Consider the following 23577-nt stretch of genomic DNA (forward strand, 5'->3'; position numbering starts at 1 on the left):
AGGCGAGGAGAATGCAAACGCGAGAGAAATGGAGAGAGGAGATGGAAGAGGAGAAATCGCAGATTTGTGCGGAAGCAGAGCGTGTGTGCGCGAGAAAAAGATGCGAGAGAGAAGTGGAGAGAAGGACGAAGTGAGGACGGAGACCGAGGAGGCTGACAAGGCCTCATCCTCGCTCGTGGCCAAGTGTCCCCGGCTCTCTCCTTACAGCGTCGACCCCGCAGCGAGCGCCGGGCGCGACCACCGGCCTCCAAGCGGCCGCATCCCCTCTCCTCCCTCCAGCCGCCGGCGGAGCCCCGCGGGCCCGACCCCCGCGGCTGCCCGGCCGGCGCCCCGCGCGCCCCGAGCGCTGGGAGGGAGGGAGGGAGCAGCGAGCGAGCGAGCGAGCGAGGGAGGGAGGGGCTGCCGGTGGGAGGCAACCATGTGGTTCCAGCTCACTCTATTTCCACCCCCCCCTCTCTTTCTTCACTCCTTTTTCTTTCCAAACAGGGAAAAGTGTTCCACGAAGCGGTAGGGTCTTTCCGCCTCGCCTTTTCCCCGCTGACCCGGGTCCCCGCTCCCGTCCGAGTGCCAGCTGGTGGGGCGAGCGCTGGAAGCCCGTCTGCGCCCGTTGCGGGGATCCCGGAGCTGGGCGCGGGGCGCGAGGCGTGGGGCCGCTCCCGCGCCGGCACATGGCTGCAGCCGCCCCGCGCGCACCCCGAGGCGCCGCGCCCAGCTCGCCTGAGGTCCGTCGCCTGAGCCCGCCCGTCCCGGAGCCAAGCAGCGGCTGAGCGGGGAGGAGCCCGCGCCCGGGGATCGGGATGATCCCCCTCGTCCTGCTCGGGCTAGGTGAGTGCCTGGGGAGGGCGGGTGGCCCCGGGCACACACTGTCCCGCACCCGGGCCGCGACGCGGGCTCCGAACGGTTGTCCCCGCGGCCCCCGGAGTGAGCCGGACGCTTGTGTCCCTGCCTCCCGGCCAGGGAGGAACACATCTGGCAGCGCAGGGCCGCCCAGTCGGCCATCGAAAACGTCTTGCACATCTGGGCCCTGGAGCAGCCTTGGGCGTTGGGGTGTTTCCTGGTTGAGTTTGGCCGAGAACCGCTTGGTGTGGCGGGTGCTTTCGGGGGTGGTGTTTAGTTTCAGGAGTATCTGGGGAAATTGGAGAATTGGGGGAGGGAAGGTATTATTCAGGAATTTTTGTGCCAGGTTCCTGAGGGTGGGGGGAGCTTTTTCGTTTCAAACAGGCGCCTGGAGGGCGCAGATTAGAAACAGATGTGTTGGAGGGTAAGCGAAAGGGAGTGGGAGAAGAGAGGGGGAGAGGAAAGCAGGAGAGGGGAAAGGGCAGAGCACCAGGAGGACCAGGAAGGTGCGGACAGACTGGGAGGGACGAAGAGGGGAAGGGAAAGGGCTGGGAGGGAGAGAGGAAAGAGGAGGAGGGATGTGAGGCAGAACAGCAAGACTGAGAGAGACTGATCAAGACAGAGAAAAATGGAGCGGAGGAGAGAATAGAGGGAAACAGGTTCTGGGGCCGAGAGAAGTGCTGCCCTGCGTGTCCCTTCTGGGTGTCACCCAGGCAGGACTCCTGAGGCCTCAGAGGCCCTAAGGCATAGATTCACCCGGGCTGGAAGCAGGCAAGTTTACAGGACAGGGCAGGACAGTGCCCATCAAGGATGTGTGGGCAAGAGCTGACAGGAGGGAGATGCACCAGGGCAGGGAAGGCCGACTGCGGAGCTGAAGAAGAGTCATGATAGGCACCAGGGAAGCGTGGGCTACACCTAGAGCCGGGACCAAATGTGAGCCTGAGTTCAGAAAACCAAAGAGCCAGCAGGCGTGGTAAAGGGAGCGCTGCCCTGGAGCCCAGGCCAGGTGAGAACTGGTCCCGGTTTTGAACTGACTCGCTGGGTGATCTTGGACCACTTACCCACTACCAGGCCTTCAGTTCCCTTAGCTCCAAAACAAGCAAATGAGATGATTCCTAAGTCCCTTCTGGCTCTGACAGCCTTAAACACCAGGAGTTTGTCAGGGACCTAATGGATAGAAAACCCCCCAAACAAAAGTGAAGAGGCACTAAAAACTCCCTCTGAATTAGATGTCTAGAGCTCTCTGTCTCTCTTTTTGAAACCTTACAAACCAACTAGGCCTTATACATGCCTGCCTAGGCCAGCCTCAGGCCAACAATAACTCTTCACCCAGGTTAGAGGAATGAAACAGGTGGATTAACCTAAACTATTGCTCAAGTAGGGCAGGTGAGGAGCCACGATTTTCTAAGCTCTTTTAAATACCAGCCAAGTATTGCAGTACCACTCCTGAGCACAGCTGGCATATCTGGATGGCACCTTTACTGGCCTCTACCCCTAAGCCACCAACCACCCGATGTCAGTAGGCTCAAATGTCAGAGCAGCCTTATGAAAAGCAGCTGGAACTCATTGAGTACTTATTATGCTGAGCATGTTATACGGGCTATCTTGTTAACTCATTTATTCTTCACGCCAACCCTATTGGCCACCCACTATTATTACCCCGGTTTTACAGGTGAAGAAAACCAGATGTAAAGAGGTCAGGTAACTTGCTCAAAGCTGTAAGCTCCTAGTTAGCAGAGATAGGATTTGAATGCAGGTTGTTTGCTTGCTGAACCGCCATGTATAGAGTCTGCCGGCACCACAGAAGGACTCTTAAAGATATTCTCTGCATTGAGATCCAGTTCAGTCCTATTCATGGAGCAGGAAATGTCAGCGAGATCCTGCCCCGTGGGAGGAGCCTGGGAAAGGGAAACAAAACTAAGAGTGTTTGAGCACCTGCTCTACACCAGCCCCATTTGGGCACAGTTTCTGGTGGAAAGTGACTTTGGCCCACATGGTCAGTTGAAATCAGCTGGCTTTGATGATGGTCAACGTCTTAGTTCGTGAGAAAGAGGAACAGACCAAGACATGGATCAAAAGATGTCATTGGTTCCTTAGCCATTTTTTATTGAGTGCCTACTATGTGTATCATTCCTCTGGTGAGAATATCATCTGTTGGGTTGATGTCTTTCTCATAGAAGTTGTCTCTCATGATATCTTTTTTGGGAGGGTTCTGTCTTTATAAAATTGTTACAAACCAAATGCCATGTAGAAGAGAAAAAGTGGACCACTGACTTAGAAATTCTCCATAACTGGATGTTCATCTACTATTCACCTAACAGTAGGATGTTCACCTACTATTAAGCTTTTGCCACATCAATGCCCTTGTCAGATGTACTCAGACACATGACATCCCAGCTCTCAATTGAATAAACTGTTCAAGTAAGAAGTCACAGTGGAGATGAGTTGAAGGGTCAGGACAAGAGACAGTGCAGGAAACCTGAGATGAGGTTGGAGAGGCAGAGAGCAGCATGTGAGGGGAGCAGCGCTGAAGGAGCTGAAATCCCTGCATGGGTCAGCAGCCCCTGGGGAACCACTCCCGTGGGCTGGATTAGCCTTATTTGCAAAGTGGTTTTGAGCCCTGGGATGCCTGGGCGGGCACTCTTTAGGAAAGCCAGAAGGAAAGCCCTCAGTGTTGCCCGAATCCTAAAATCATCTCCTGCTCCCTGAAAGGAACAGATCCAGGGTGGCTTCTGGCCACTGCTAGCGTGATTTCTGGCCTCTTTTTTCTAGAGAAAGCGCAGTATTGAAAGGGAGTCAGGAGGGCTAAGCGTTCATAGTCTGAACAAGGATGGGCCAGTTGACTCCTTGTTTTCTGGACCTGCCAGTGAGTGAAATCGAATGTCCCGCCTTTCTGATGTGAAGGAAAAGGAATGCTCTGAGCCCCACGGAGGAGAAACAAGGGGGACTTCATGGGTTCCCCCAGCCCCTCCTCTGACCACCACCTCTCCCCTTCCCCTGTTGCTTCGGTCTCATTATCCTACCTGAACTTCTTCCTGGACTTCTGTAATAGCTGCCACGTGGTCTCCTTCCCAAACTCTCTCTTCCCTTCCTACATACTGCTACCCGAGTAACCTCGTGAAACAGCTGGTATAAGGCAAGAATTTGGATTAGGAATCTGGCAAGCTCTCTGGGTTCCTTGACTGCAGAATGGGGGTGGAGGGATTTTGAATTCACATTCTCTCTGATTCCATGATCTTACTCTGCTCTTCCATAAACTTTTAGTAGTCTCCATTGCCTCTAATGTCAAGTATAAACACTTCATTCTCATATTAAGGATTTTACACAGTATCATTCACAACTCCCCCCCACCCCCAACAACTCTCCAAGAAACCTGGATTACTTCCTGTACTCAAACCATGCCCCATGCTTCTTTCTGACTCTATGCTTTTGTTTATGATGATCCCTCCACCAAAAATGCCCTCTTAATCTCCACCCTTACAGATTGTTGACCCTCCAGATCAAAATCCTGTTCACTCTCCAAGTCTCACCTCAAGTACCACTTCCTCCATACACCTGTCCATGATTTCACCAACAGAATGTACTTTTTTCCTTCCTTTGAATCCCAATAGCCGTTCTATTATGCTACTTTGTATTACAGCCATCTGAATACTTACCTAACACTCCAGTTAGAGTGTAAGGTCCATGCCTCATTCATCTGGGTACCACTTTTAGTACCTAGCAGAAACTAAAAGCTTGCGAAGTATCTGTTAAAATAATTGGCTATTTGAAACATTTGGAACATTTAAGGTCGAGAGAGGTGAAAGATCTGGAGTATTATTACTTTTTGACTGTGGAACAACACAATTGCGAGGAGCCCAGTTTTAACTGTTTGCTTTTATGCTGCCTTGTCCATTAATGCAAACACGAGTACTGTTTTGTTTTCTTTTTTTAAACTTTGGGTTTATTTATTTATTTTATTTATTTATTTATGGCTGTGTTGGGTCTTCGTTTCTGTGCGAGGGCTTTCTATAGTTGTGGCAAGTGGGGGCCACTCTTCATCGCGGTGCGCGGGCCTCTCATTATCGCGGCCTCTCTTGTTGCGGAGCACAGGCCCCAGACGCGCAGGCTCAGTAGTTGTGGCTCACGGGCCCAGTTGCTCCGCGGCATGTGGGATCTTCCCAGACCAGGGCTCGAACCCGTGTCCCCTGCATTGGCAGGCAAATTCTCAACCACTGCGCCACCAGGGAAGCCCAGTACTGTTTTTAAAAAAATTATGCATAGAACATTACATGGACAAGGACCAGATAATACATTTGTTATACAAACTTAATATATCAAGTACGTTAGTACCAGACATTAACAATAGAATTCATTGAAACTTTTGCCAGGATTGGGAAAGAGCTTTGTTTCCAAAAAAATGAGTTTGAGGAGTGCTTGAATGCTTGGCCCACTGGCCTGTGGTTTAATGACGGGTCTCAGTAGGATTCCATGTCCTTCCCTCATCTTCCCACATTAATGGTGATGGTTATAATATAGAAACATTCCCGGTAGACTCATATCTTGTCTCATTCAATTTTTATCTTTTGCCCAGCTGGGCAAAGTACACATGAGTATATTTCATAAATGTACCTAATGATGATGAACTAGACAGACATTTTTAAAAGGTAGAATCAAAGATTAGCAGACATGGGGAAAAGCTAAGACACTGTCTAAATCAGTGGTTCTTAAAATTTTTAATCCCAGACCCCTCTGAGAATCCAGTGAAAACCCTGAATCCACTTCTTAGAAAAAGACACATACACATCAAATTTTCCTATAACTTCTAGGGGTTCATTGACCTCCTGATACCGTTCCTTGGAACCCAACTAAATCCTTGATCTAAACCTACCCCTTCTTTTATGATGAAGAAAGAACCAAAGTTCAGAGAGATTTGGCTAAAGTTAAACAGGTTGCTTAGTAGAAGGGCCAAGACAAGACCCCCTAACTCCATAATCTGTCCTATCACACATTCTGGAAGTGGAAAATCTCTCTCCCTCCTTTTCAGCTCATGTAGTTAAGCTCCAAGATCACAGTTGCTCTTCAGATGCTTCAGTTAAATGTAGTCAGTGCTGAATAATTGCCATTGGTTTTATGTTGAGAAATTGCCTGAAAAATAGGGCCGATGTCATAATATTTCAGTTTAGCCATCATAACTAGAAATCCTGGAAACTTCTGCAGTGCCTTGTATAATGTCTGGTATATTCAGGAAAAAGGGATTATACCCAAAGTCCTAAAGGTGTAGGTGTGCCTACAAGGAATAGAATGGGAAATCAATAGCTCTAGCTCCTTCATAATTTTGCTGGGTTATTCTGGGTAAGTCATTACTATTCTGAGCCTCAATTTCTTTCTCTGTGAAACGAGATTACTAGACTCAGGTTATCTCTATGTTTCCTTATACCATTAACATTCTCTGGTTTTTTTATAATTCTGAGAATTTTCCAGCTGGTCCAGATGTGGCTGTGATCAGAACACATGGGTGTTACCATGCTTATCTGATTTTTTTCAGCCACTGAGCCCTCATGGCAATAGGTAGCATATGATTATGAATCCAGAACGGCTGGCTGCCTAATGTGAAGAGAGCAGTAGTGACTCCATCCTGGGTCTGCACTGGGGCACTGATAGCCAGGCAGCATCATTCAAGGTCAGGGTAGATGGCCAGAGACCTCTGCCCTAGAAGTTTAGTACCTGAAATACTCACCGAAAGGACCTCATCCTGAGCAGAGTTACCTACAAAACGACCCCAAGCATGGACACCCAGGGTAGACTTCTGAGTAGAGGGTCTATTGTATGAAACTGTTTGCAGGCATTAGCATTTCCTTCAGTTTTTAAAATTAAGGCATAATTTACATACAGTAAAGTGCACCCACTAAGTGTGTAGCTTAATGATTTCCTTGCATGGATTTGAACTTGTGGTTGGGTTTTGAAATATGAATTGTGTATTATTAGCTCACTCATAGTACCTGAGAGAGAATTATGTGGGTAGGATTATTATGGCAGTAGAATTTATTGCTAACATTTGCACAAAGTTTCACAGTTTACAAAATATATTAACATACCTTATCTCATTCTCAAATCACTCTTTGAGAGTAAATGTCATTATTATGCCACTTTACAGGTAAATAAACTGAGGCCTAGAGAAATAAAGTGAGTTTCTCGAGATTACCCTCTTAGTAAATAGTTGAGCCAGGACACCGACCCAACATTTTGGATTCCAAAAACTATTTGCTTTCCAATTATCAGGAGGCACATAGTTATTCTGAAATCAAGGCTTCTGTGTTACCAAGAAGAGAGGATCAGGCTGAAGCAAGGCTTCATTTACAGGATTCCAAACGATAAATCCCACAGTGGAAAATTTGGTTAGAACATTTATCACCCCCTACCCCCCACTCCATTCAAATTGTTAAGAAATGGTTCGTTTGGGTTAATGTCTATTGTTTATAACCCAGAATTACTATGTATGTCGTACATGGGTTACTAGTTCCTTCTAACGAATCAGAAGACTCTCATAGTTGTGGAGACCTCGCCTTGCTTTGGGGTTGGTTGCGTGAGCTCCTTATTAGTCCTGAGGCTATGGATGGTGAGTGTATTGGCTACAACTCACCCTATATGTTGCCTTTTGTAATTAAATTCCTCTTTTCAGCAGTTTTGACTTCTTCCCAAAGAAGAATGCAGACTGTACCAAAAAAAAAAAAAAAAAAAATCTGGTTATCTGAGCTTCCTAACTGTCTAGATTCTGGGAAAATAAGTTTATTTCCTTTGGCACCACATAGACCAGAATGGGGAAGAATGCTGAAATCAAACAACCTTTATTTTGTTAGTGACAGTGGTTGGATCACTGTGTGTGGAGCCTCGGCCAGAGTCTGCTGGTGATAAGACTGAAGGCTACTTTGTTTCCATGGGACGCAGGGGAGAAAGCCGCTGCCTTTGTGCCCACACTGAGAAGGGAACATGGGCAGCGTCTTCCGAGGTTGGTGTGGAATATGGGAGGTCTTTCTGAAGCAAGGCAGCAAGGGGATCTGGAGAGTTCAGGTCACGAAAGGCGACAGGGGAGAAGATAGAGGAGCAGGAGGAAGAGGAAGGCGTAGAAATAGAAAGCAGAGGATGCAAAAGCTAAAAGCTCGACCCTCCCGGCATTCACAGAGCAGCTTCTCTGAGCTCTTTCTACTTCACGGAGAGCAGCAGCAGCTTTCAGGAGCTTCCAGGGATTTTCATGTGTGTCCCATAACATTTTCGACATCATTCATGCACCCTCACTCACAAAACAATTAGAGAAGGGGGGCTCCTTCTGTAGTTCAGGCCCTGTGCTAGGCTCTCAGATGCCACTGATACGGAACACAGTTTCCACCATCTAAGAACTCAGCCCAGTGGGGCGACATAGTCCTAAACAAGGAATTGCAGATATATGAGAGTGCTGTCCTCAAGGAAGGTACCAGGGTTTCTAGGAGTCCCGGGGAGGTAGCAACTCAATCCTGTGCCGTCTCACGGAGATGGGCTGTGTCTTCCCACGTGCATCTTCAGGACGGTGGCTCATGTTCCCCTGTCACCCACAGCACTTGCACATTAGTGGGGCTGGTGCTAAATAAACAGCTGGTGGGTTGATGGATCACCCCCATCGTCATCAGAAGGGACGGATTCAGTGCTGTGTGTCATTGGCCTTCAGCCAGGTGCTTTCTGGAAGGACTGGACCTCCCGACATCCTTGCCTGTTGAAAGTTATGGTTCGTTCTCCCTCACAACCTGCCAGTTACATAGCTGCCTCTGGTTCCTCGTCCCTCATGGGATGTTTATAAAAAGAAAAGAAAAGAAAAAGAGGAAGAAATACATCAGTGAATTTGGATCTCTTAATTAAGAACGGTGGTCTGGTCACTTGAGGTTTGAGTAATATTTGTCCACGTGGAAAGTGAACAGGATCAAGCCGAAAAGGAATTTTTTGCTCCAGAAGAAATCCGTTGTATTGAACAGGTTCAGCACCTGACGTAACCTTTTGCTTCTTTTCTTGTTGGGAGGGTTGGGGTTGAGGGGGTGTCAAATCCTGGAGAGGGAGAGTGCTTTGCGACTTCATCGTTTAAATTTAGGCTTGGGTTTGTGGGGATCATTTTGACTTGGAGCAATAAGCCTTCCAACCCAGCCTCTGTCACTTCTCATTACTTCCAGTGACAGTTCCAATTATTTACAATCACTCTCTAAGGGAAGAGTGGGGGAAGGCACATAGGCGGCCATGTGGATGTGCCGGGTAGCCACTTCTGTAAGAGCTCAGCCCCGGGGTCCTGGCTGGGCCACTTTATAACTGTGTGACCTTGGGCACTTCACCTTCCTGACCTTAGTTTTCTCACCAGTAATCACATCTATTAACAATGCATAGGTTTGTTGTGAGAATTAAATGAGGCAATGCATACAAAGAATTGTAGCATCCTGCTTGGTACATAATAAGCTAATAAATGGCTGTCCTGATTCCCATGACTGTCCTTGCTGGAAGAGGCTCAGCCCAGAGGTATATGGAGGGTCTGCTTGAAGCCAGCAGACACCAGGCCAGCAGGGCCAGCCTTCAGGGCTCCGGCCACCACTGCCCCTCCATCCTGCAGATGAGTTCCCAGATGTCCTTCGGGGAATGTCACCCTGCTCCAGGATCCCAAGAGGTGCATAAACCCCGTCTGTGCCCCAGTTGTCTGTAACTGCTCTAGGAGAGTAACTTTTTCTGTTATTCAGCCCCGGGCAAGAGGCGCCCTTCCTTATGCTGCCCTGCATACTGTCTGCAGGTTGCTGAAGCTGAATCACAGGGGGCCGGACTTCTGTTCCCCACTCTGCCCTCTCCATCACACACTCCCCAAGGCCTGTGCCCGCTTGGGCTGTCCAGCCTGGGCAAACACGGGCTGGTTAATTTCTGCTTTCGCTGTCAGGTAATGTTTTATTGAGCACCTACTATGTAGCAGGCATCATGCTAGGGACTTTCATACCAGAAATTTCTGGTATCCTCACAACAATCTGTGAGGCCGGTATTATTTTTTTTTAATATTTATTTTATTTTATTTATTTATTTATTTGGCTGCACTGGGTCTTATTTGCGGCTCATGGCCTCTTTAGTTGCGGCTCGCCGGCTCCCCAGTTGTGGCATGCAAACTCTTAGTTCCGGCATGCATGTGGGATCTAGTTCCCTGACCAGGGATCGAACCCAGGTCCCCTGCATTGGGAACGCGGAGTCTTAACCACTGCGCCACCAGGGAAGTCTGCTGTGAGGCCGGTATTGTTGTCATCCCTATTTTGGGTCAGAAAAGTTAGACTGGAGAGGTCAGGTGTTCTGTCGTAGGCTGTACAGCTGTACAGACTGGAGCTGAGTTTGCCTTCTGCTTCAGTAATGATCTGGGGAAGACAGGAGTGGAGAGACAGACGGATGGCATACCTATGGGGACACATGGATGGGAGGCCATGTGGTCTTTGAGGATTTGGCCTAAGATGGAGCTGCAAGGCCCTGCATCCTCTACTTTTGCCCTGACCAAAATTAGATCCAGTGAGCCCAATACCCACATTCAAGACATGTTGAATTGTATTTCCTGTTTAAATTTGGGAGGAAAGGCAAACCTCAAGGTGGGAAGAAAAATGTCTGTTTTTTTCCACTGACCTGAACAGCAAAGAGTGTGGGCTAAACTGGGTGTCCCAGATTTCCACAGACCTAGAATTCCCACTTAGAATGGATTCCTGGCCCAGGCGGGTAGAGTCCGAGGCCTGGTCTCCATCTGCTTTCCTTGGCTGGAGGTCCATCCCCCATCCCTCCAGCCAATAACAAAGTTCAGGCTCCCGCCTTGCAGCCTCTCCATCCTCAATGGAGGAGAGCCGGAAATGGGGCCACCTCTCCGTAGCCACCGTCTCTGCTCCACTGCCTCTCCCTCCCTGTTCCCGGAGTCCTGCAGCTTCCCAAGCCCTGAGGAATCCAGGTGACCGTCCTCATATGCCTGCCACCTGAGCCTGACCTTCCCCTAGCTCTTCCCCTCTCTCTCTGGACCCAGTGTGGCTGCTCTCAGATCTGGTACTTAATGAGAGAGAGACAGAGAAGCAGAGAGAGACAAGAGAGCGAGACAGGGAGAGACAGAAAAAACAGAGAAAGAGACAAAGAAAGACAGACAAAGACAGAGAGAAACAGACATGCACACACAGAGACAAAGACACACAAAGAGATAGAGACAGAGAGAGAGAAACAGAGAGGGACAGAGTGAGACACAGACACACACACGCAGAGCAGGCAAGTGTGAACTCTGTACAGCTCATCTTTCCTGTGTCGCCTGGCACGTGGAGTCAAAGGTCCTCTTCCTCCCTCTTTCTCCTTTGTCTTGGTGGATTCACCCTGCACATCACTAACTCCACTAGGGTATCCGAGGTAGGGCAAACAGAGGAAACACAAGTCAATGATTACAAGAAGTGTTGGTGGGATTCAAAAAATATTATTTCCAGGCTCAGTACTTATGTGTATGTTAGCGCATTTAATCTTCATGACAGCTTTGTGAGACACGTAGTGTCAGCTTCCATTTTATCGAAAAGGATCAGAGAGGTTAAGACATTTTCCTGGTGTTATACAGCTAATTAGTTGCAGAATCAAAAGGAGAAGCCAGGTCTTCTGGCTCCCAAACCATTGCTCATCCCCTTCCTCCGCTGGACCATGAGCCTCCCTATGCATGGCAGCAACACCCCACAGCAGGGCTCCTCACTGGCTCTCATCCTCCAGTGTCTCATTACCAGCTCATGGAGGGGGCAGTGAATAAGCTTTGTTGCCAGATATGGCTGCCTTCAACTCTGGGAAGGCTTGAGATTTGTCTCAAGTAATCAACCGTTCTGATTTGCCCAGGACTGGGAGGTTTCTCAGGACGTGGAACACAGGATTTTCAATGATAAAACAAGGACAGTCCTGAGAAAACCATCTGGCTGTTCACCCAGGTAGTAGACCACTCAAAGTGTGATCCTCAGACAAGCAGCAGGGGTAGCACAGGGAGCTTGCTAGAAATGTAGCATCTCAGGTCCCACCCAGACCCACTGAACCAGGATCTGCAAGATCCCTGCAGAACATAAGAAACATCTGAGAAGCTCCAGAGCAGGACCTCGGGCACCTTTGGCAGGAGTTGGGGAAATGGAAGACGTGCACCTGAGTTCCCTGACCTGGGACCGTCACCTGCTGTAACCTCAGGTGATGTCCATTGACACGCAAGACTTAGGCTTATAGGCTGAGAGGAAAGGAGTTACAGGTCCCAGAGTTGAGCACATGGGGGTGAGAAGGCTGGAGGGTGTCTTGGTGCTGTGTGGGCGTGAGTGATTCGCGGTTAAGCTTTTCTGTCTGTCCTTGGAATGATGATGTTATAAAGGGTCTGAAGTTTCCTGGATTCTCCTTTCCTTTTACTGGGGCGAGGCTGGAGCGGGCAGTGGCCGACAGCAAGTTACCCAGGGTCTGCCTGGGGCCAGCAGCGGCCTATGCCCCTGGGGCCTGGAGACACGGGAAATGAGAGCACAGAGGGCAAAGCCTCTAACTGAGCCATGCTTGCCAAAGAGCAGACTCTCCAAGTTAGTTACTGAAGGAATAGTAGGCTATTCAAGCAGCGCTCCACACCTACAGGATTTCCTGTGTGAAGCCTGGCTCCTCGTCACAGGATCCTAACCCAGCTTTGCGAGCAAGCTGGCAGCAGTTACCTGGCCCTTCCTTCCCCGTGGCGAGCACTTCACTGGGACATAAATAGAAGTTATCGTTGAACCTGTGCTCCAGTGAGGAGGTGGTTGGCCAACTTCACACGCTTCACGGGCTCCTCTAGGCCTTGGCTTATCTTAGAGTAAACCTGGGTCAAAGCAGGTGTTGCGTCCTTTGAGTGATGGTGGTGGTGTGTCATCTTCTGTTAGTTTCTTTGCTCTCAAACCTGACTGTCACATGTGAAAATCACAGGTACCAGGCAAGGTAGGAAAAGACATTTGTAAGACTGGGGTGGCGGAGCAGCCTCAAACTGATAGAAGCATAACCCACATTTGTCAACTTTCTCTCTGTTCCAAGTCACATGCTCAGTAGGGACTCTGAAATAAGGGCAGCTCAAGGGAGGGGATGACAGGTAGGCCTGGAGGTGGATGTGTTCATCTGCTCATTTAGGGCTGTTTCAGACAAAGCTGATTTCTGCTGCGATTTTAATCCCACCCTGACACCGAGAAATCAAACCATCACTTTTCTCATAATAGGGAGAGATGTCTCTGACCTAGGTTGGTTTTGTAACAGTTTCGTCTGTGCATGTTGTTTTCCCTGGGATCTCCGAGGGCTTGGTTGTGGGTGGATTTTATCAGAAGATACAGATTTCCATTATGAAGCAACTCCTGTGTGCTGGATACTTGCTCATCCAAGTCCTATCAGGGGACCAGACTGACAGAGGAAAAAGGAAATGGTGAACGATGTCAGACAGAATGTAGTTAAAGGCCAGAATGTTTGGTACAGACAGGAAGTGAAATGCGGGATTTGGAAAAGGAGAGTCATTAAGGTGTAAGATCTTCAGCAAACAGTGGAGCAAGAGTGTGTGTCATGTGAGATGAAGATATTGCATCAGGGGGTGGGTGAGGGGTCAGGAGACTGGAGGCGTGCAGCTGGGGGCATAGAGGGGGCAGGGCGGACATGTGGGGATAGTTGTGAAACAGTTACTCAGCCTCACTCTGGAAATAACACACAGTCATAGTTTACAGGCCAGTTTGGGGACCTACCTCAGGCAGTGTGGAGAAGGACCTTGGGCAACTCCCTCTCTGGGTCTGAGTTGTCACCCTGCACCAGGAGAAATCGGAGGGGAGAATTTCTAGGTCCTTCCCACTCTGCAGTAGGAGGACACTCTGCTGTACTCCTTAGCGGGAGGCTTCAGACCCCAACGATCCCTCGCCGTCCTCCCCGTGCAGGCATTGTGAGCTGATGCTTCACCTGTGCCCCCCAGGTCTCCCTGCTCCCCCAGCTCCCTGTTTCTGCCCCCAGTGCTTTCCCTGGCACTAGAATAGACCCACATACAGTCTGACCTGCCCAGGCCTCTGCCCCTGAAGATGCCGAAGTCGCTCGCATCCCAGGGCTTTTGCACATCTGTCCCTCGCCTGGAGCGCTCTCTCCCTGGTCTTTGCAAGGCTGGCTCTTACCTTACAGGTTTCAGTGCAAATATTGCCTCCGTGAGACCCTCTCTGAGCTCCACTCAGCCTCCCCTCTAACCAGAGCCTTGGCCTGATCACCTCACATTACCCTGCTATATTTTCCCCCTAACATTTATCACAGTCTGAAGTCTTCTTTTTACCTCTGCTCATGCACTTGTCTCTTGTCTGTTTCTACAAGAGTCTGGACTTTGTATCGCTGCCTTCTGTATCCCCACAGTGCTTGACACAGAGATAGCTACTCAGTAAAGAGACGATAAATAAACATCTGCTTTTTTTCTCTATGGTGTGCATAGCAACCGAGACATTGTATAAATGAAAAAAGTTATTCAATGAGCCCTTATTTGTGCAGAGCTCTTTGTATATGTTATTTCATTTAATCCTCATAACAACTCTACCATGTAGATACTATTAGGGTCCCCTTTTACAGAGGAGGGCGTGGATCATTACAGAGGTGAAGTCCTTGCCAAAGTTACACAGCTAGTGAGCTGTGAAGTCCGGGTTTGAACCCAGGCAGTCTGACTGCAGAGCTGGTGCCATAAGTTCATGTGCTATTCAGGTCACCTAAGCCAGCGCTTCTCAGACTTTAAGGTGCTTATGAATCAGCTGGGGACCTTGTTAAAATGCAAGATCTGACTTAGCAGGTCTGGGGCAGAGCCTGAGATTCCGTGTTTCCAGCAAGTTTCCAGCTGGTGCTGCTGGTCCATGGAAAATGTCTCTCAGGAGGGAAGGGAGAGGCGGAGGGAGAGAAACTGGCCTCAGAGAGGCCAGGTGGCTTGCCTTAGATCATGTAGCTAGTTCATGGCCAGCCTGGTGTCCTGGCTCCTAGCCTAACGCTCTTTCAATGGCTCAGCAACCCCAAGGATTTTAAAGCATGTACACATCTTCAAAGACCGTTCGCAGGAATATAGCCACCTGAATTAGAGATTGCAAAGGGGCCCATGATGCTGGCCCGTGCCCCCTGCTGATCATGACCAGGATACCTGGTTGCTGCAGGGCTTCTTTCCGTCCCCGAGGCAGAGGGCATGGGAGGGGGTACGTGGAGATCACACACCTTGGCGGCTGAGTGTGTGTGCTTGGAGGAGGTCTGGAAATTCTGGGGAACCATTCATGTCTCTCAAAACAAGAACTGTCATGCCCAGGACAGAAAGTGCCATTATCTCCGGTTTACCAAGCTCCCAGTGGCTGCTCTAAGGTTTGCGGATACATCAATAGTATTTGTTACAGGGAGCATCAGGTCATTTGAGCCGCCTCCACCCTTCCCCAGCCTTCCCTGTTCCTGTCTTCCTGACACAGAAGGTTCAATTGCTGAACACTTTTACACATCGGTCTGTTCCCCCTCCCACCCAGCAGAAGTCCCTCTGGAAGATGACCGTCCATCCTCCAGTGGAACACACCGCAGGGTACTCAGGACCTGCAGAGCCCCATCCGCTCCAGGACAGCTCTTACCCTGGGAGGGACTTTCCGCTCTGAGCTGGAGACACTTGAAACTGCCACCTCCCAAGGCTACAAAGATTAGGACTGCCATAATCTTACAAGTAAAGGGCCCTCCAATTTGTAAAGTGATGTTTTAAGAACATTTATCTGTGATGGGTACCGTGCTAGACATTTTCATATACACGTCACCTCATGTAATACTACAAGCACACCCTGAAGTATGTAGTGATCAATCCCCCTTTGACATATGGACACTGAGGGAGGGATTAAGTGACTCGCCTCAAGACAGACGGCCGATGTCATTGCTACTACATCATAGCTGCCCATCCTCCTTATAAATAGTTGAAGAACGTTCTTTCATGTTTGTCTTCTATCCTGCTCTCTCCTTTTACAAACTAAACACTCCTGTTTCCTTTAACCTTTCTCCCCAGTTATTACAACCATCATTAACTGAAGCCATGCTATGAGCCAGGGACCCAGTATGTAGACTGAATCCACCTCCATAAGAACCTTAAGACATCTTCATTTTGTAGATGAGTGAAATGCTGAAACTCAGAAAAGTAATTTGTCCAATGTCACTTAATTAGTAAGTGACAGAAAGCGAGGATTTGAACCTGGGCCTCGTAGACTGTGAAAATGAGAAGAATGCTGGGTGAAGGGATGGAATGAGGACAGTGGGATTCGGGTGAGAAATGATGCAAACTTGGACATTCTCCCATCATAACTATCTTTATTGTGTTGGCAGAATAAAGAATAACCACGTACTAAATTGGGCCTTCAGGGGAGCCGAATCTGTGCAGGGTGAGAGTTATTGAGGGCTTTGTTATTGAGAAGGTTATTTCACACCAATTCTAAGTACTTCAAAAAAAAACACAACAGCTTTATTGAGATGTACAATAAACTGCATATATTTAAGGTATATAATTTGTTAGGTTTTGGCATATATATATATACACCCATGAAACCATCACCACCATCAAGATATTTTAAATATATGTCATAAATCCAAAAGGATGGCATGCCTACTTATGAATTTTGGGGGTTCTGATCTTCATGGAGGGTCTAGTATAAGGACCCAGGAAGGACGCAAACCATTTCCAATCCCTGGAAAGCCTTGTGGAAGGTTTAGACCTGAGGTCAGCGGTAGTCCAGATCTGCAGGACCCTCCAGCTCCCTTTGCTTCTAGATGTTCATACTACTTTGCAGTTTTCTGACTTATTTTGACCTTGAGGCCAGAGCCCACATCTCCAGCCCTGTTTGGCTTCTCTGGATTCCCGTGAACCTTTCAGGAATAAGTTAACTATCAAGTTCTCGGGGTTGAAAAATTAAGTAAGATGGAACCCAGTGGGGCTGGTCATCCAGTTCAGGGGCCCGTCTTTTCAGGGTTCTGGATTCAGTAAGGATGAGATGGCCCATCTGAGTCTCCAGGAGATAGGAGGCACCGGGTCAATGTCCAATTCCTGTCTCCCCGCTGCCCCTCTTACCTCACCCTTGCCTCCTGAAACCCCATCCCCAAATACACACTGCATTAAAGGGAGCAAAGACACCCTAAGTCCTTCCAGGGAAGGACTCTGAATGCAAAGACAGAGGCTTGCTCTGGGATAGCTCAATGGCCTAAATACCCTCTTCACTCTAAGACCTTCCTCATTTCCCTCAGTTGAAGTAATCTTTGTCTGCTCTAAACTCCCAAAACTATCATTATGTCACCAACCACCTTCTACCCTTAGAAATATAATTATTCACTTTCTGGACTGTACGCTTTCTCAGGCGTGATCCTGGTTTGATCCATCTTTGCATCCCCTGCAGTGTCTGACACGTAGTACACATGGTACTCGTTGAACAAATGAATGAATGACCCACCTTGTCCTAAACCTCAGGGAAGAGCTGTGTCGCTTTGCTTAGGCAGGACTCAGAGCTGAGCCTAGCATTATCCCGGTGTCTCTCGCATCAGATGTCACACATGGAGTAGCGGTATAGTACACCCAAAATGTGATTCTCACTCGGGTGATATAAATAGAGCCGGAAAGATGCCTACACCATCTTTGCACACACTGTTAATTCTCAGCAAAGGTGAGGCTTAGCTTGACAGGCTTGGCTCACAGAAGGAAATGGGCTGCTGGTACTGGTGAGTCTGCCGTCGCTGGTGAGGCTGTCTCGGAGGGAGACGTGGCTCCCACCTCCGTGCTTCCAGCTGGTACTGATGAGCCCGGGGAAGGCAGGTGGTTGAAGTGGGAGAGAGTAGTTCTGAGCAAGGCGGGGTGGGGGGCTCAGCAACTAGGGTCCCATTTGAAAAGAAGTCTACAGAGTCCTGGTACCTGTGGGCTGCCTGTCCAATTCCCCGTCCAGAGACAGCCGTTCCTTGGGGACAGATGCGGCAAGGCCCAAGTGATTAGATGCCTTAGGTCACTGGGAAAGGAATCCATTCATGTTTTAGACAAAATTTGATTCGAAGTATAGGTGCGCCTAGATTACCGTTTCTCAGACTTTTAGATTTCAGGGACCAGTGAAAGTTCGAAAATAAATTTGGACATGAAATCAGGTGCCCACTTTTTAAATATTGCTGACTATTGACGTTAAACAAAAATGTAAACTACCATCCTGTTACAATTATTCCTAAAAAGAAATGGCATTTCAACAACAAAAACAATAATAGAAACAAAAAGACAGTTGACAACCATACATGGACAGCTGTCTATCTCAGCTAACATTTACTGAGTGCTAACAATATGCGAGATGCCATTCTAAATATTTTACTTTTATCTCATCTTACTCCATACATATTATATCATCTACATTTTTCCTTCCCTGTGAAACCATGAAAATTTTATCATGGACCAATGGCACCGGTTTATACCCGAGAGTTAGGGAATCACTAGCTGAGAGAATTTTTAGAGGTAACTCACAGCCCTAGGAATCAAACTCCTATGAACCTTCAAGTTTCCGCCTGATGCACAGGCCAGGACGTGATCCTTCAGGGTGAGTGCTTGATGCAGGATCCGGATGACAAAGATCTTCCTCTGAAGTTTCCTTTGAGATGTGGGACCCAGCGGGTTCTGTTCCCAGTGGCAATGGAGACTCTCAAGCTTGCAGCTTTTATCCACAAATGCAATGACCCAAGTAAATCACAATCCAGCCAAAGATGAAATGCTTCCAACTACATTTTTGGGTCATGAGAGATGACGGAAAAGCTACCACTTTTGCAAGATAGAGCCTTTTTCCCCTTTCCTTGCCTGTACTTTGAAAAGCTTAATATCCCGCTATCATGTTTCACAATGAATGCAAACCAGATGGCTTAAGCCAAGGGAAAAAATGCTAGGTTGAGTAACAGGGTATGAATTAAATAACCCTTAAACAACCATGTAAAAAAAAATTCCTAAGTGTTTCCTAATTTCTGGATTAAAGGAAATTCATGGAGGCCTGAAATAGAAAGAGAATACAAAGGACCTTAAGATGCTGCCTCTAGACTTAAGGGCCTTCTTCAGAAGATGGGCAGGCCAGCAAGGTCATCCAGTGCTAAGTCTCCCCGGAGACCAGACGCATCTTCAAAAGGAGGAAGCAAGTGGGAGGCACTGTTATTTATTTTTCCAGTGCTTAACAAATCAGCTCAAGGAGACCCAGTGTCAGACCTAGATGTGAAATATTACATTTCCGGAGACAGTGCTTTAATATCCAGATGGAAAAGGAGCCAGATTCAGGATAGAATGTGGTTTAAGTCCAGACGATCTTTGCTTGTTTCATCCCTTCCCCTTAACCATCTTGCTTCCCAATAGGAAAGAAAGACACAGTTGGAACTTCCTATTATAGATAGAATGCAACAAAAAATTTTCAAACTACTTCTTATTCCCAAAGAACTAGATTTGGAGGGAAACGTGAGGAAGCATAATGTAGTAGAAAGGACATTTAAGTAAGTGTAAGAAGAACTTAATCTGAAGGGCGAGTCCTAGCCTCCATGTCATGGAAGTTTAGACTCATAGGGCTGGAATTTTTAAAATCTGGTGGGAGCTGGGGATAGCCCTGGATAGTGATAGCTCCATTTTCTATCAGCTCTATGACCTTAGGTAAGTCACTTACCCCTGAGCCTCAGTTTCCTTATCTGCAGAATGGGGATACTCGTTCCCATGTTACAAAGGAGGAAGGTAAGGATCTTAGAGATTCATAAACTTGGCCAAAGTCACAGGCCAGTAGGTATCTTATTGCGAAGCCTGTGCTATTTTCCCTAACCACACCAAGATGAGATCATAGGCACTGAAATGTTTGCAATGAGCCAGGTACTGTGCAATCATCCCTGGTGGCTATTAGGCACAGACTTCCACCTGGCATGTGCAAACAGACATGTCAGCCCACTTCTACATGTGTCCACGAAGACATTCATGTCAGACTGCGCTTTACAAATAGAAGCAATTTTGTGCTCTGACCAGCGTGAGTATACTTTAAGAATAAATGGACAAACCCAGGGACTTTCTGTGTCCCAGAAATCCAGGCTTGGCGGTGGCTCCAGCCACAGGAAAAGCAATCCTGGGTCACAGACAATTGCTTGTGCTCTAATGCCAGTTCTGATCTTCCCAGCATGAGTGACACTCCCCTCGCTCTGGGATGAGCCTCGTCCAACCGTCCTGCCTCAGAAATGAGCTCTTTCTAAGAGGTTAAAGCAAACACCATATCTGCTCTGACTGATCTCTCTTCTGGGGAAGTCTGGGAAAAAGAGTGTGGACTTTGAGGAAATGATAAAGAGGGAGTGAACTCCTGGTCTGCACACAAGGGTGCAATGCTCGTGCATAATTAGTGGGGTGCTAATAACACAAACCATTTTAAAGAGCAGTTTAAAAGTCTGCTTCAGGAATTTTCAAGCCATTCATAGCCTTGGACCAATACTTCCATTGTTAGGAACCTATGCTAAAGAGATAATTGAATAGAATGTACAAAAATTTATGTATTAAAATGTTTACTGCAGTAAAAACACTGGCACAAGCTAAATGTCTCAGAATAGGAAAGTGACTAAGTAAATTACAATTCATGAATCCATACAATTGAATATAATGCTGTTAGTGAAACAGGTAACAAAGAACTTTCATGACTTGTATGAATGTTCATGATATAAAAAGCAATGAAAAGACCTCAGAACTATGTATATAGTAAAATCTGTACTCTGTGTGGGTGTGTGTGTGTATGTATATGTATATATGCATAGAGAAAAGACTGGAAGGAAATTTTACAGGTGTTTGTTATTTTCTGTGTCACTTTTTTTTCTGTTTTTTTTTTCTGTGTTATTTTTGTCCCTGTTTTCCAACTTTTGTATAATAAGTACACATAACTTCTATTTTTTTAAATGTTATTTTTAGAATTGCTGAAATCTCTAAGTGCCGTCCTTAAGTGGCTTTCTCTTTTGCGTGAATAAGTACGGCAGCTTCCCAACCGCCACCCCTTCCTCCCATCCTACCCGCTTCCCAGCCCAGCCTGTACTGTCTCCAGGGTCGTCTTCTCTGACCCCAAGCTGATCAGGTTTAATACCGTTGGTCTAATACAGACTCTGACTACCTGTTGCCTTTAGACTAGAAGGTAGGGTTCAAACTCCTTTGTATGATTTGCTGTTCAACCACACAGACCAGACTCTCAGATCTTCTGGCCTCATGCATGGTCTTCCCTCTGCTTAGAACACCCTTTTCCTTCCTTCTCCACCTGGGAAAGTCTTACTTGCCACGAAGGCCAAGCTCAGAGGTGAGCCTCTCTATGAAATCTTACCCATCAGTCCCAAGCAGAGCTGGTTGCTATTGGCTCTGTTCCCAAAGACTTTGCCTATAGCTCTGTGTTAGCAAATATAATTTATCATAATAAATGTATTTTAATATCTCCTGCTCCCCCCTCAACTTCCTCCCTATATAAGCCCGTATGATTGTGAGGGTCAAGTTGGAGACTCATTCCTCTTGGTGTGCCCGGTGACTGGCACAGTGTACTTGTCCAGGGATGGGTAGGTAAGGAAACCGGTGACCGAGCTGGACCAGAGGAGGCAGCAGGGGGTTCTAAAGCCAAGGAGGTCATCTGTGTAATACGGCGGCGAACTGACCTTCATTCCACTGCAGCCAAACGGATTTAAGTTAGCCAGAAAAGTGGCACAGTTTGCCATCACTGGAACAGATGAATGTTTGGGGTAAGGAGATGCCTTCAGAAGAGGGTAGAAACCTCCCTGTGTAAGAGGGGTTGTGACGGCAAGGTGGACAAGGGGACCTCAGCCAGACCCTGGCTTCAGCGAATTGTCCGAAGAAGCTCGGGGGGGAGGCTCCCCGCTTCTCCCCAGCCCGCTGTGATTCTGCTCTAAGCCCCGGGCAGGTTTCCATGTCAGCTGCACTTCCAAACCCAGATCTGCAATTTGAACCTAAAGGCCCGCAGACAAAGAAGACTGCTAAGAGTGAAGCCAATTGCTCACAGAGCCCAGCAGGGCCCTTGGCTCCACACCACTCATTAGCATCTTAAGTTCACATAAATATATATGAGGCCTGTGGGTTCACCCGGGAGTCCCAGAGGCCCTCGCAGCCAAAGTAACATCTCTCCCCCTTTGCACCTCCTCCTGGGCTCTCTGAGCCCAGCTGCCTCCAGGGAGCCCAGTGTTGTGTGGCTATTCCCTGGCAGGGGCCCAACAGCTCATTTTCGGGGTGCAAAAATAGACACTTGGCCCTTTGGGAGACCAGCTCTGTTCTGCCCCTCCCCCCCCTCGTGGTGGTCCAAGGTCTCTGAAGACCAGGGGTTTCCCTGCTGTCCCTCTCACGCCCGGATCCTGGACACTAGAAGGCAAAGTGAACCCACAGCATGGACGCAGCACAGCCCCGGGCAGAGCCCCGACTGGATGCTGTAAAATGCAGAGCTGAGGGAGTAAGGACACTCTGGGCTTTTTGTGCTTAAACAGCCCCCAGTCTAACGGATTATACAAAACAGAGAAGGAAAATCAAAAAGTAGAAACCTGAGACATAGTACCAACCGCAGGGAGATGTAAATGAGAAGATAATCAGCAGTGTGTGAAGCCTGTAAATTCCCAGGAGGGGGCAGGGCAGGAAGGAAGTCTGGCTCCATCCAACCTCAGAGCTTCTCGGAGGAGGTGAATTTTGACAGGAAAAGGATGGAGTTGCGAAGGGTACTGACTACCGGGCAGGGACAGCTGATCGGCTGCCCTTCTCCCACCCAGGGGTGCTGAAGGGCAATCGGCATGGCAGGGAGACAGCAGCTCCAGGGGTTCGCGGACTCCCAAAAACAGCCCCGTCTCATTCCAAAGTAACTAGCCCAACTACCTCAATTGTTTCCAAGTCTGGAAGGAAAGAAGGGCTTGCAGAGAAAAGCCATGAAATGAAGCCAGTGGAATCCCGATATGCATGGGAGAGCCCGGTGTGGGTGGCTGTGCCTCGGGGTTTTCTGGCCCCAGCTGTGGGATGTGGTGTCCTAGCTCTGCCCTGGCCAGATACATGACTCTCCTTCTACAGCTTGCTCTGCAGAGAAAGCACACGTATCCCTTAGAGGACGAGAAGAGGGCAGTAGATGAAGTGGAAGGAGGAAATTATGGTGGCAGATTTCCAACCTCTGACGGCATTTTTAGCTCAGATTCTTTGGACGCGGTTTCTCCAGTCCCACTTCCTTTGCTGACCTGGTGTCCCTCAGTGAGGCTAAGAACAGGCATCCTGCTTTCTGAAGCACCCTTCACCCTAGTTTTCTGTCCATCTTTCTTCCCTGGGCCTGAAAGAGCCCAGGCTCTGCATCTGCTTCTCATGGACCGCAATCAGCCTCCCCATCACAGCAGCCTCTCTTGGACGGGGAAGGAGACAGATTTCTCAGCTAGGGAGGAGCTCCCCTGCCCCTGAGATCTTCAACTTGAAGTCACAGCAGGTAACACTGGAAGAATCCTTAGGGGTCATTAATTTCAACTCATACCTCAAGGCCAGAGTGAGGAGGGGCCTTCTTCAGAGCTGGAGTATAATACGTGGTCGTCTTGTCCCCGCGGTGAGAAGTGGCACGGAACAGAGGCTACAGCACCATGTCTGGCTTTACACCCTGACTTGAATGCGATGAAACCAGGAATAAGTTATTGAACGTCTCTGAGGGTCTGTTTCCTCAGCTGCCAAAAAACAAAAGAGAAAAAAAAGGAAAAAAGGGTAATAATGAATCACAGTAC

At 48.2% G+C, this 23577-nt stretch overlaps 1 protein-coding gene across 1 annotated transcript in view; it reads left to right on the plus strand.

Moving 5' to 3' along the window:
- The first annotated feature begins 453 nt into the window (after positions 1-453).
- LOC118900196 (CXADR like membrane protein) overlaps positions 454-23577 on the plus strand; it is a 90439-nt gene continuing 67315 nt past the window's right edge. The window contains exon 1 of the mRNA XM_036862525.1: positions 454-825. Coding sequence (XP_036718420.1) covers positions 798-825 — 28 coding nt within the window. The 5' untranslated portion in view covers positions 454-797. The remainder of the gene's footprint in view (positions 826-23577) is intronic.

This window comes from Balaenoptera musculus, chromosome 8, assembly GCF_009873245.2.
Source record: "Balaenoptera musculus isolate JJ_BM4_2016_0621 chromosome 8, mBalMus1.pri.v3, whole genome shotgun sequence".
Classification (NCBI taxonomy): Eukaryota; Metazoa; Chordata; class Mammalia; order Artiodactyla; family Balaenopteridae; genus Balaenoptera; species Balaenoptera musculus.